The 14,457-nt window shown below is 33.0% G+C and overlaps 1 protein-coding gene across 2 annotated transcripts; it reads left to right on the top strand.

Annotated features, from left to right (window-relative positions):
* The first annotated feature begins 2,937 nt into the window (after nt 1-2,937).
* On the top strand, nt 2,938-14,094 carry LOC139486228 (heat shock 70 kDa protein 12A-like). 2 transcript variants are annotated; one of them, XM_071271016.1, is made up of 6 exons: nt 2,938-4,882; nt 7,153-7,285; nt 9,455-9,747; nt 10,745-10,963; nt 11,703-11,856; nt 12,931-14,094. In XM_071271016.1, the coding sequence occupies exons 3-6, from the start codon at nt 9,463-9,465 to the stop codon at nt 13,986-13,988; spliced, it is 1,716 nt and encodes a 571-aa protein (XP_071127117.1). In that variant the 5' UTR covers nt 2,938-4,882; nt 7,153-7,285; nt 9,455-9,462; the 3' UTR covers nt 13,989-14,094. The 2 variants fall into 2 exon arrangements, with proteins under 2 accessions (XP_071127117.1, XP_071127118.1); XM_071271017.1 differs by lacking the exon at nt 7,153-7,285 and having other exon boundaries at nt 4,804-4,882.
* Nucleotides 14,095-14,457: the final 363 nt, after the last annotated feature.

Here is a 14,457-nt window from a genome sequence, read left to right as displayed (position 1 = left end):
ATTGTTCGCAGTAAGAAATCAAGTCATTTATCGTTATTGACATTTTTGTTCGTTCTAGCTGATGGTATGTCCGTAATGTGGTTAGTTCCTCACATAAAATCTTCTTCCTTTTTTGATCGTCCATTTCTGTATGATTAGAGATTCACAGTAGAATAAAGTTAGCACCTGAAATATATATGAGTTCAATCAAGTTTTAATCGATTTCAACATAATAGTTTGATATTAATGCAAATACACCAATACACATAAGTTACAAAAGTCCACCTCTTCTCAGAAAAAGTGGGGGAAGAAAAGAAAAATAGACCCTCATATTCTCTCTCTCTTCATGAGAAAGTGGTGAGAGAAAAAAAAATGGACGAATCTTGTCAAGTGTTCCTAACAAGATTGCTACTTTCACAAAACTTGCATGTACAAAAATGTAGTATTGCAACCCACATATCAGAACCGGCGTATGATCAATTTGTGTTGCTTTTAGCCTTTAAATGTATTTAAAATGTGTATTAATGGTAGAAAGTTACAGACAACCTAATAAAAAAAGTAAACTCCTAACATACTTGTGATTTTATTGTTAAAATCAAGTCTGTGTCAAGCGAGTGCAATCGGAAGTATGTGAACACTTTGTTATGTTTTGAACTTGAGATACAAGATAGAGAAGTTCATCCTCATAATTAGAGGGAAATTGAGATCTTTTAAAGATGCAAAGCATTTGTTTATGTTGAAAACCAATAAAGTTTGCTGATCATTAGCTATGAATAAAAGCTAGTTGACAATGAGTCAGAAATTCAACAAATCAAATTAACAAAAGAAATTTTGTTTGGCCTCGATCATTACTGAAATTACATTGATACATGTTTAACCCCGCCCCTTTTTTGCGCCTGTCCCAAGTCAGGAGCTTCTGGCCTTTGTTAGTCTTGTATGATTTTTAGTTTTAGTTTCTTGTGTATAATTCGGAGTTTTCCCCATTTTCATTCTCAATTTTATTGTCAAAATGCGGTATAAAAACTGTGTCGTTATAATGCTATTTTTGTCTCAAAAGCGTATCATCCCCATCTACGAAGTTAGTTATAATTAAAAAGAAAACTATGCTTGCCAACGAGACAACTATTCACAAGAGTCCAAATATAGTAGTTGTAATCAACAATGGGTCAATGCACAACATTTTACTTTACATTTCATGGTTTCGACAATTGGCAAGATTTAAAAAAAAAATGATAAGAAACGCGTTGATATGACATCAGCCGATCAACACAAACAATCAGAAGATATTATGTTTACATTTAAGATAGAATGGTTATACAATGAGACACAAAAACGTGTAGATAATATTTCTGATAAACACATAAATGTAACTAAATTTGTATTAAGGCAGTATACATATTGTATATGTGATAATATAAAGCATAAGATAATGGAAACTTACATGACCATGTTGAATAAACTTCATATATTTAGACTGAGTCACGAAATAAGTATAATATAAATTTAAACAAATAAAAGCGTATACTGAGTAACAAGAATAACGCGCCACATCTTAACATACTATATCCAGGGTTGACAGACGTATAGAATAAGGGAACTTTTGAGAAGGCGTTTGTCTGTGCATTTGTTTTATATACTTTTGTCCTTTTCTCTTCCTTGTCATGTTTTTTTTCATCAAAGTGCCTGAAATTGAAAACTGTTGAGGCATTTACTCACAATTTGTTTTTAAAATCCTTAAATTTCATTCTTATAGTATTTTTTCTCTATAGAATGGACATATAATGTTTATTTTGAAGAAATGCGGTTTTAAAATAGACAAAACTCTTTTTTCCTCAAATAAGCTCTACTCACTATTTTTTTTCTCTCATTTTTTTTTTCATTTTTCATGACTGGTGAATGGTGTTAAAAACTCATTAGCCGAATTTTTGTACAAGGTTAAAATTAATAATTAATTCAAAAAATAAAGCCATACTGTTATATATTACAAGATTTTAACACAATTGGTGCGGGTCTATTGTTTTTCAGTATACCCACGCATCGTAACAGCCAAACCGGATAAGGAAACACTTCATACATGTACAATAACATGTATTTGTTATTGTTTATAGAAAATTTCCGGTGACGATGTATCCGACTATATACCAATGAATGAACTAAAATTCAGCCTACGCAAAGTTGTATTTTTCTTCATTCATGTAACAAGTGTTCGTCAAATGAACATTCTAGACTAAGTATTTAAATTTAGTATTTGTTTTTAGTACTCTGCAGAAATGATCTCGAGTCAGATTCATCATCACAAATACTGTTAAGTCACAGAACGATTAAATGGGACAAGGGACCAGTACATCTACCATTAAAGGAATGCTAATAATTTTTTTCTTTTTCGTTTCAAAATTATGATACGACAAGTCACTATGCGTTTTGTAACCGGGGGCGGATCCAGGCTAGGATTTAAAAGGAGGCGTACTTCTCGAAATTGATTATTTATCCAAAACATTAAATGACTAGTTATCATATATAAATGTTTCCTTTACAAGGGGTAGTACATGCCCTCTGTACCCTCCGTTTTTGTATCTAGCAACTGGTGATCCATTACAAACCACGAGAAATTCATGAGTTACCACGGATTGGAAATAATTAAGGTTTACTTGTAACATTTTTTTAGCACCATAGGTTCAAACTTGATGTCTGACATGACTGTTGAGTTCCAATAAGGTTCAAGAAGCAGAGAGAATGGAACACAACTGTTCGTTGGGAAGAAACATTTATCAAATGGATCATGAGGTGAGAAAAAAAAGGGCATCAATGAACACACATGTTCACAAACAGAGGACTAAGAGAGATACTTAATTTCAAAATATAAATACATTTACAGCCGATTGTATTAAGAGCGTAGGTAAAGGTAATATCTTCTTGCTTGCTTGCTAGCTGAACCACCGTGAAATCATTATTAAGTAAGGTAAACCACCCTCCTTTGAGAGTAGACTAGTCCGACAGATAACCAATCTATCTATCTGAAGGCCTATACTGCTTCGAAAGGATGGTAGTATACCTGACATTATAATGACTTCACGGTTCAGCTAGAAAGAAAGCTAACCAAAGATACCACCTTTACCTACACACTCAATGCAATCGGCTGTAACATTCAATACCATATACTGGCGATGATGAAGACCTCTTGGTTGCCTTCGGCTATTATTTGCTCTTTGGTCGGGTTGTTATTTCTTTGACATATATTTTATTTCCATTCTCAATGTTTTCAAATAGCAATTCCGTTATGCATCTTATTTTATAAATGAATTATAAAATATTTCAACATCCGATTGAAATGAAACCCGTGTTCATAGGAAGAGATTTATTGATTCAATCGGCTTTGTTAAACCTGAGATCTCAGCCTGACATACATTTAAAGGTCAATAAATAGTTCATCAGATAAATTACAGCATACATGTATTACAATCTTACTTGTAAAAAAGGTAATATTATATATGAACTACATTGACAGATCCAGAAATGTTCATAAATAGTGGCCCACTGACTGCCTAATTAGTTATCAAAAGTACCAGGATTATAATGTAGTACGCCAGACGCGCGTTTCGTCTACATAAGACTCATCAGTGACGCTCATATCAAAATATTTATAAAGCCAAACAAGTAGTAAGAAGGGGGCGCTTCAGTCATGCTTAAGTGATTACTTCAATAACCAACCATTTTTTTTTACATAAGGGGGACTTTAGGGGTGGGGGCGGGACTAACATCCCTGATTCAACCTTAGAATGAACCCTTTCCTTTGAGTCCCATAGTAACTAACACATAAAGGATCATAATGTATCCGATGTTTAACTAGGTATTATTTTAAACATTAATTTCTATTAAATTGTAATCGTATATGCAGCTTTCATGTATTTATAAATCTAGCATAACTTCTACGCTTCTATATAAACAATACATAAATACTTATTACAAGGTGCACGATATGGTCTTTTTCTATATAAAGGTATGTATTATGTATACAGACGCATCACTGGAAATTCATTTCAGACAATTTTGCAATGAAATACATATGTGGAATGTGATTTTTATTTAACTTCAATATACAAGCAAATGCGGATGTGGTTGAAATCTGCAACAGTACAACTTAGTTATAATTTTTAATAGAAAATTATTGGTCGTAACTTTTTTTCTAGATTTCTAATAATAATACTTTATTCCAAAAGCAAGTACTGTACGTACAGCTTCTAGGATATATGTATACAGTTTTTGACATATTAATTAATAGACATCAGTGTCCAGATGCACAATATCACATATTACTAAATAGACATATATATACATCTAATAATAAAATGTTAACTACATTTGAATACATTAAATCACTCTTATTCAATACAAATTGAATTTTGATTGCATGTTTAACGCTGAGTATGAAATTCATAGAATAAGAATGGGGTATGCACACAAAATCCAATGTTGAGAATCCCCTCCCCCATTTTTTGCTGCATCTAAACACAGGCACTCGTCGGTCTCAGATTTTTTTCTCCTACATACCTTTATATAGGAATTTTTTTTCTGAGACAAGTGCCTGCATGTGCATCTAAAACCGAATTTTGAGACCCTACAATAAATTCACCCTAATTCACCCTTTTATTATGTAATCGTTAAATAAATAAAATTTAAGTGATGTTTAGGCAAAATGAAATTAAATTGGTTTTTTTTAACAAATGCATATAAAAATCTGGAGATAAAAATAGCATTAAAGATTCTTCAAGGCGATTTTAGTACATTTTTTCAATTGGATTATTTCCCTTTAAACGTGCTTGCAATCTATTTATAATCGGTGTTTCTATTTTACTTCCTCCGAGCTGAAAATGAAAAGGACGATTGTGCAACAGAAATAATTCAGGTGTGTACTGCAATTTATCATTTTATATTCATGATAATTATCCTCATTATCATATATATCTTGCACTTATAATTGACTTTTAACCGGTCAAATAGAAGAAATCTCTGAGAGTAATATGTAATGTGTTTTCTTTTAAGTAATACATTAAACCATGCAACGCAAAATTTCGTTTTGTTAAATTAGTTCGTGCACGTCTTAAATCCCCTGGAACACTAAAGCTTCACAAGGAATATAGAATTATTTTTCTATATATATAATGATCATGAGTGGAGTAAGAACGAACGTCAATGATGGGTATCATCCAATGAGACAACACTTGACAACCAAAGGACGTACGAGGTCTACATGCATGGTATTCATGGTATTAACCCCTGGTATTACCCCCGACAAAGGTTAACGACTAAAGATTTAATTTCATTATAGAATGTAAATAGACATAGCACCGTCAAACATATTTACCTCCCCCCTATTCAATGTATGTACCTGTTCTCAGAACTTTGTAGCATGTTTATTTTGAGTGATTGTCTCTTATATTTGTTTTGCAAAGTTTGTTCTTGTGTTGTGCCGTTATACCACTTCAAGGTTAGGATAATATATGTATATATATGCAAATTGTTTTATACACTTAAGGATACTGCACTCATAAAATGCCAGTATATTTTACCATATTATGTGTTAGTATTGTCTATGTATCGTATATTTTGTGTATTGTAATTATAAATATGCTTGATATTTTATTGAATAAAATATTATTATTATTATTATTATTATTATATAGGAAGTTTGGCACCTTCGAACAAGTTTAATTTAAAAAGAAGATGTGGTATGATTGCCAATGAGACAACTCTCAACAAGAGACCAAAATGACATAGAAATTAACAACTAGAGGTCACCGTAAGGCCTTCTACAAGAGCATAGCCCATACCGCATAGTTAGCTATAAAAGGCCCCGAAAAGACAATGTAAAAAAAATCAAACGAGAAAATTTACTAACACGGGCCTTATTTCTTAAAAAAAAAATGAAAGAAAAACAAATATTTAACACATATAAACAAACGACAACCACTGAATTACAAGCTCCTGACTTGGGACAGGCACATACATACATAATGTGGCGGGATTAAACATGTTAGCGGGATTCCAACCCTCCCCTTACCTGGGACAGTGGTATAACAGTACAACATAAGAAAAATTTGTAAGGGTTCGGCGGAACCCAGTGTCTCGCTTACTTTTGCTGTTAATCACACACTCTACAAAATGATGAAAAAAATCAATAAAAATATATTCCTCTCGATACTCTTTTGGTTTTCAGAAGCTTCTGTCATAGTTTGGTAAAAATCCAGGATAGTTAAAAAGAATCTTAAAAATGTTTTAAAAACTTTAACGGCAGACTGTATATATGTAATGTTAACTGGAAGAAAAACTAAGTCCATTTATAAGTAAAATGCAGAAAAATTGGGAATTTTATTTTTTCAAAATTTACTTCTGGATACTAGCTTATGATCATAAACAAGCTTCTGTCCAGGTTTGGTACAAATCCAGGATAGTTTAAGCAAGTTATTAAAATTTTAAAAACTTTAACAACAGAGTGAATGTAATGTTTCCTGGCAGAAAAAACTACGTTCATTTATAAATAAAATACTGAAAAAATGAAATTTTATTTTTACAAAATTTTCTTTTGAATACTATCTTCTGATCATAAACAAGTTTCTGTCCAAATTTGGTAGAATTCCAGGATAGTTTAAGAAAGTTATTAAAATTTTAAAAACTTTAAACACAGAGTGAATGTAATGGTTCCTGGCAGAAAAACTAAGTCTATTTTTAATTAAATATGGAAAAACTGGAATTTTATTTTTACAAAATTTACTTCTGGATACTATTTTATGAACATAAACAAGCCTCTGTCCACGTTTGGTATAATTCCAGGATAGTTTAAGAAAATTATTAAAATTTCAAAAATTTTAACCACAGAGTGAATATTTGTGGACGCCGCCGACGACACCGACAGCGACGCTGACGGAATGTAGGATCGCTATGTCTCGCTTTTTCGACTTAAGTCGACAAAAATCAGTTGAAAAAGGCTTAACTCATCAGATGGACAAAAATACAAGTGGACGTGGCCGGGTACTTGTACATCCCAACAACAAAAAGACAGTTAACAGATTTGAGAGTACTCGCAGTTAACTGACAGCTATTAACCTTATAAAATATAATGTTAAAAGTAAATAAGATGTTGCTCAATCTTAATTTGATGACATATATATTTTACAGCTCAGTCAATGCCGAAGTAGTACAACAACGTGACAAATGTACCTTATTGAACATTTTCCTGAATTTTGCAGTCGATGTTTTGTGTAGAATGACAATACTATAAACTGTTACTTGATAGACATCAAACTTTAAGGTATTTCATTCTGATTAGAACAAGTTGGTTTCAGGAGTCTTATTTACGTATTATAGAATTTACTGCAACAAATGTCCAGTCAGAATATATAGAGTCAATAATTTCACGTGTAATCAAGGCCGTCGTGCAGCTCCAAATGAAGTGAGGCAAGTCGCCTTTTTTTCAGCCGAGCGAAGCGAGGCGAAGCGAGGCGAAAATACTTTTTTGGGTGGTTCGGGTGCCTGAAACGGGAGAAGCTTATTTCAGCATTACTATGGGAGAGGTCAATGTATTTATAATAAAAAAAAATGAAAAAAAAAATATATATAACAGAAAGAGCTTTTTTTTTTAGCCAGCCTAGTAAGTAACAAAACAAGTTTCAATATTAAAGTTAATCTCTGTTGGTCAACCAAAACTTTCCGATTCTCCTGTGACCTGTACTATCGAAAAGCTTCAACACACGTTCTTTGTCAACTGTATCATTCCTATGCACATGGAGCATGGCAAGCCCACAAAGCCTGTCATCACCTATTGTAGCCCGTTCCCAGGTTTTCAAACGAATAGGTACAGAGAAGACTAGACCAACATTGTTACTTAACTATATTTTTGACGTACTAATGTCACAAGTTACCAGGGTTGCGTTGAATATCGTAGCTGCTACGTAGATTATGACTATTGAACGTGTAGCTATAGACTAGCTGCTACATAGATATTGATAGCAGCTTTGTAGCAACTACGTAGCTGCTACGATATTGAACTCAGTCCTGTAAACATTCCGCTGGAAAACATGTCAACCTTCCTGGACACATTATTCTACCAATTTTCAAGTCATTGGTTTGACCTACCGGGGTTCGAACCCACGGCCTACCGCACTAGAATCAATGGAACACGGCTAGCATACAACCAGACAATGCTGATCATAATCAGAAAAAGAAACACGAAAAAAATATTTTCAAACAATACCAAAAAAATCATAATTTCATACTTTTATTAAAGATAAATGAAAATCATGAATTGCCTTTAATACATTAAAGACTTCCATAGAAAAGTCGCTTCATGATTTTGTTTAAATTAATTATAAATAATTATTATATTTTTGGTCAATGAACTATTTTATCGATTAGCATTTGTTGTTTTTAAAGAACTCGTCTTCAACCAGTTTAGTAACGACATTAAGATTTTTTTTATTTTTTGTTATTTTGATTTTTATTCGGAACACTTTTTTTTTACCGTCACCGCTATGGTAAAAGCTGCACGTGCTGCAGATTGGATACACTGTATTTAGTGTGACGGTAGATCATTTGAAACTCGAAACTCGCATATTGATAATGTAAAATACATAATTGAAAAAAAAAGACACTTCTAAAGTTTGGTCGTCGTTTCAAATGACAAGATTAAAGTTCCGAAAACCAATACTATAGTTTTTTTTTAATTTGGGTTATATTGCTAAATTGTAATACCATTTGTGGTTTCCTGCATCGCTCTGCCTATCTATGATTACAATAAAATTGAGAATGGAAATGGGGAATGTGCCAAAGAGACAATAACCCGACCATAGAAAAAAAAAACAACAGCAGAAGGTCACCAACAGGTCTTCAATGTAGCGAGAAATTCCCGCACCCGGAGGCGTCCTTCAACTGGCCCCTAAACAAATATATACTAGTTCAGTGATAATGAACGCGATACTAATTTCCAAATTGTACACAAGAAACTAAAATTAAAATAATACAAGACTAACAAAGGCCAGAGGCTCCTGACTTGGGACAGGCGCAAAAATGCGGCGGGGTTAAACATGTTTGTGAGATCTCAACCCTCCCCTATACCTCTAGCCAATGTAGAAAAGTAAACGCATAACAATACGCACATTAAAATTAAAATTAACATTAAAGTATTTGATTTAACCTGTATGGCAAAATAACATCCATTAGGGTAAAGCAATAACTGACTAAATACATGAATACAATAAATTTTCAATTAACCTTATACACCAATAAAATTCAAAATATTTAGTCCTTAAATTATGCATGAAATATTTGCCACTGGACGTTAACCGACCAATTATCCATAACTCATGACGTAATGATTATTTTTTTAATCATTTGTTCGTTATTAAAATTATTGTATTCAGGTTTTAATGTTTAGTGTTTCTTTACAAGTATAAAATATTAAAACAATCTTTGTTGTGTTTAGACAAACAGATGGATGTTACGAAGCTTTTTGTGGCGGCAATCGACTTTGGGACAACTTATTCTGGCTTTGCTTTTTCAACAAGAGACGACCAAATAGCGGTGTACACGTGCGATTGGAAAAGTTCTGATTTAACCTCAAGCAAGACACCAACGACTGTGCTGCTGGACAAACAACAAAAGTTTAAAGCATTTGGATATGAGGCCGATAATAAATACATACAGGATATCATCCCAGATGAATCAATGGACGAATTTTACTATTTTCGACGTTTCAAGATGACCTTACACAACGAGGTTGGTATGCGACATTTTTTACACGCCAACATCCCGTGAACGTGAACTATATAACTGTGTCTATCAATGATTTTTATTTATTTCAGCCTAGATTTTTACATATAACATACTATGCTGTCTCATTGACACTCATACCACAGCTTCCTTTATCTATAGGCTGTGTACACTTATTTGACGAACTGCTTGGCTTGTTCCAGAACGTGAACTTTAAATGAGAGATTAAGCTGGCTATAAAACAAGGTTTAATCCACCATTTTCTACATACGAAAATGCCTGTACCAAGTCAGGAGTATGACAGTTGTTATTCATTCATTTGATGTGTTTGAGCTTTTGATTTTACCATTTGATAAGGGACTTTCCGTGTGAAATTTCCTCGGAGTTTGATATATTTGTGATTTTACTTTTTAGGATATATTTTGCTAACTTAAAGGTGTAGCGTGCTATTGACATGTTGGGTGTAAAACTACAGCTAAATTCGTTCAGAATAGGAAATTCAATGTAATATCCGATCATGCGTGTTGAAGGGCAAGTCCAAACTGAAATCAAAATCGTGGACAAAGAGTCTTTAATTCAATCAGATTATATTCATAATACCAAAAAACTCGAGGTAAACGATACCTCTGGAACATCCAAAGCTCATTATAAGCCGAAGAAAAAATGGCAATGTCATGACAAAAACACAACTTAAATACAAGCAAGTTATTAAGATAAATTAATGAATAATAACCAAAGACTTAGCAACACAAACCCCACCTAAAATATGATATTATGACAGATGCTCTGAAAAGAAAAGCAGATCTCGCTCCACCAGTAGCATCTGTCATGTTTCACATGGTTAATACAAGTTCGGTAAGTTTCATTCTAAAGTTCGTGGATGTATAATTATTCTGATTTATATATTAAAAATGGAAAGATGATTGATTGATTGATGTTTAATAAGAGTACATATTAACTTGGTTAATATTTTGGATATATGAAAGTGCATTATACATTTCAGAGATTATCACTAGATACAGAAATTGAGGAGGAGTGTGGCAAGAAAATGAAGGCACTAGATGTATTTTGTATGTCTATCAAATATTTGAAAGAAGAAGTTATAAAGAAATTGCAAAGCAGATTTTTATCAACGAAAGAGGAGGACGTACAATATGTATTGACAGTACCGGCTATATGGGCTGACCAAGCAAAGTTCTTTATGAGAAAAGCTGCTGAAAAGGTTAATTAGTAATTATAATAGAAAAAAGCAACGGTTACTTTATCGATAGGCAATTTGTTTATTTCTACAAAGAAAAAAATCTTATTGGATGTTTTCCCCTTTTCTCCTTAAGTAAAGTAATATATTTTATTTCTTTAGACCTATTTTTTTACAAATAAGAAATGATCAGTACATATATATTTTTTAAACATAAATATCCGATTTTAGATTGATTTGTTCTTAAATTAGATTGATTTGTTCTTAAATTAGATTGATTTGTTCTTAAATTAGATTAATTTGTTCTTAAATTAGATTGATTTGTTCTTAAATTAGATTGATTTGTTCTTAAATTAGATTGATTTGTTCTTAAATTAGATTGATTTGTTCTTAAATTAGATTGATTTGTTCTTAAATGATATGAATGTAAGTCAGATAGCAGGGTCATAGTTCGTATGCCAGACAAGGATTTCCTATTTTTTTTATATTTCTTTAAAAGGGAGACATCATTGTACATTTTGTAGCTTCATAATTATATGAACAAGATGTTTTTGATTTCCTTTATTTACAACATGTTCTCCATTATTCAACAAATAAATCAATGCTGATGAAGACGATAGAAAAATTAAGGAAGAAAAAAACCCTTTCTAGTGTCATTTAAGGGATATTTTTCTTTTCAAATCTTCATGTAGAATATATAAGAGAAACGATTATTAATTTCATAATTGGTTTAAACCTAACGAACATTAACTTTAAAATTCAGGCCGGTATAGCCAAAGACCAGTTGACCTTAGCATTGGAACCTGAGGCGGCATCTATATACTGTCATGAACTGAGGCTAGACGTTGACAAAAAACAGAACAAGTTTCTTCAAACAATCAAACCTGGAATGAAGTTCATGGTCATTGACCTTGGAGGTAGGTTAAGGTCAAGGTATAATTGTTTTCTTACTCGCTTCCATTTTCTTTAAGGATGTACTTACATGGAATTAAAAATCTAGAGTTCAAAATTGTCACTTTTAGCCAGAAAAATGGCCGGCTGATTTGGACTTTTACCTTGTACATGTATATAGCATAGCCATTATTTGGGTCTCAGATCGTAGGGAAGAAAAGCTTGCATTTACTTAAATTTTGATAATGACTTTTTTGTGAAAAGAAAAGTGGGTGTAATGGGTCAAAATAGTTTACCATGTTTCTTATGAAAAAAAACCAAGGATTCTGATCATCTGACAAGTATTCCTAAACCTCACATGCATTTATAAGTACATCCATACGGCTGATGACGATCAAAGATAAACAAACAACCACAATTATTTCAGATTTATTAATACATGTAATAGGAAATCTGAAGTATAGTAGCTTTTTGTTCGGTGTGAGCCAATGCTCCGTGTTGAAGGCCGTACATTGACCTATAATGGTTTACTTTTATAAATTGTTATTTGGATAGAGAGTTGTCTCATTGGCACTCACACCACATCTTCCTATATCTATATAGTAGCATATTTAAAAAAGAAGATATGATATGATTGCCAATGAGACAACTCTCCACATGAGACAAAATGATACAGAAATAAACAGATATAGGTCACCGTACGGCCTTCAACTATTAGCAAAGCCCGCACCGTTTAGTCAGCTATAAAATATTACCAAATTACAAATGTGAAACAATTTAATGTTGAACATAGAAAATCATCGGCCCATTTAAAGTTTACAAAAAGGAACGAAAAACAAATATGTAACACAACAACAACCGACAACCACCGAATTACAGGCTCCTGGCTTGGGACAGGCACATACTACATACACAATGTGGCGGAGTTAAACATGATAGCAGGATCCCAATCCTCCCCTAAACCTGGAACAGTGAGGAAACAGTACAATATAAGAACAAACTATTAAAATCAGTTGAAAAAGGCTTAACTCGTCAGATGGATACTAATAGAAAATACATCTAACAAAAACGTAATAAATATTTTTTTAATCTCCTTGTAGGTGGTACAGTTGATATTACAGTTCATCAGCGTCAAAGAGACGAAACATTAGAAGAAGTGATACCTCCTAGCGGCGGCCCCTGGGGAGGCACTGCCGTAGACCAAGCATTTCTAGACTTTATGAAAGATTTATTTGGCGCGGATGTAATTGATGGGTTGAAAGAAGAAGATTTAGAAGACTATTTCCATCTCTTGCATGAATTTGAAATCAAGAAAAGATCAGTCAAATCAAAAGGAGACGATAACAGGGACATTGTTATGCAGATGTCAGTGACATTAATGGACTTAATCAAGAAATTAAGAGGTGGCATAAGCTCACACATTAAGACAACAAAATACAAAGACTTCGTATCAGTTGAAGTTCAAAGGTTACATATAAAGGCCGAAATTTTCAGGGACCTTTTTAAATCTACAATAGATAAGTTGATACAGCATCTCCGTAAAATATTTGAAAAACCAGAACTATATGATCTAAAAAATGTGATCATGGTTGGCGGTTTTTCTGAATGCGAGCTTGTTCAAATGGCTGTCAGAAATAAGTTTGGTGCAGACAGAAAAATAATTATTCCGGATGAATCTGGATTGGCTGTTTTAAAAGGAGCTGTGTTATTTGGTCACCAGAAGAAGAAAATAACGAAGCGAATTTTGACGAAAACGTATGGGATTCAAAGCTGGCCGGAATGGGATCCGGATATTCATCCGGAAACAAAGAAAATCCGAATGGGCGGAACCGATCGTTGTAAAGATGTTTTCTTTAAATTTGCAACTATCGACGATAAAGTTGAGGACGGCCATACCTCCTCGCAGATCTTCCAAGCATTGAATCCGAATGAGAGGACTCTTGAATGTGCGATCTACACTTCAACTGATCCGAGTCCAAGATACGTTACCGATCCGACTTGTCAACGTCTGGGTAATTTAATCGTAGATTTGCCGAAGCTCAAAGATGGAGAAACGTTGGAAATAGAAGAAACACTTGTTTTCGGTGGTACTGAATTGTTATTCAGGGCTAAAAACTTAAAAACAGGTCGAGTGTTCGAGACACAACTAGACTTTTAATTACATATTCATTTGTACTTAATATGTTCACATACGAAGTGATATGATCGAGGTTTTTTCTGCTTAAAATTGTTAGATACTAAATGTATAAAGTAGTGTTTTTTTTTATTTGTTTTCATTTGTATCATTTGTCAGAATCGCAGTTTGTATCATAATAAGCTGCAACATTCTATATGATGCTTTTACATATTTGATCTTGAAATATTTAGAGAACATGGTTTCGAGCATAAACAGACGAAAAATGCTTGTTTTATGAATGCAGGGGGCCGGGGGGATGGAGGGGAATGGAGGTGTAATAAAACATAAGTAGAAGATAGACAAACAACTCTACTGTCAAAAGAAAGACTAAAATGTAAATAAAGCAGAAAACTAAAAACTAAAGATTTAGCAGCATGCATATATGCATTAACAAAACCGGGACGAACTTCAGATACTCCGAAAGGCAAGCAGTTTCTATATGGATTGAAAC

Source organism: Mytilus edulis, chromosome 8 (genome assembly GCF_963676685.1).
Source record: "Mytilus edulis chromosome 8, xbMytEdul2.2, whole genome shotgun sequence".
NCBI lineage: Eukaryota > Metazoa > Mollusca > Bivalvia > Mytilida > Mytilidae > Mytilus > Mytilus edulis.
This window is presented reverse-complemented; position numbering and strand designations above follow the sequence as displayed.

Coding starts and splice junctions, on each gene's coding strand:
- LOC139486228 (XM_071271016.1), top strand. CDS start 9,463: ATGGATGTTACGAAGCTTTTTGTGGCGGCAATCGACTTTGGGACAACT. Junction 9,748..10,744: donor AGATGACCTTACACAACGAG/GTTGGTATGCGA, acceptor TATACATTTCAG/AGATTATCACTAGATACAGA. Junction 11,857..12,930: donor CATGGTCATTGACCTTGGAG/GTAGGTTAAGGT, acceptor ATCTCCTTGTAG/GTGGTACAGTTGATATTACA.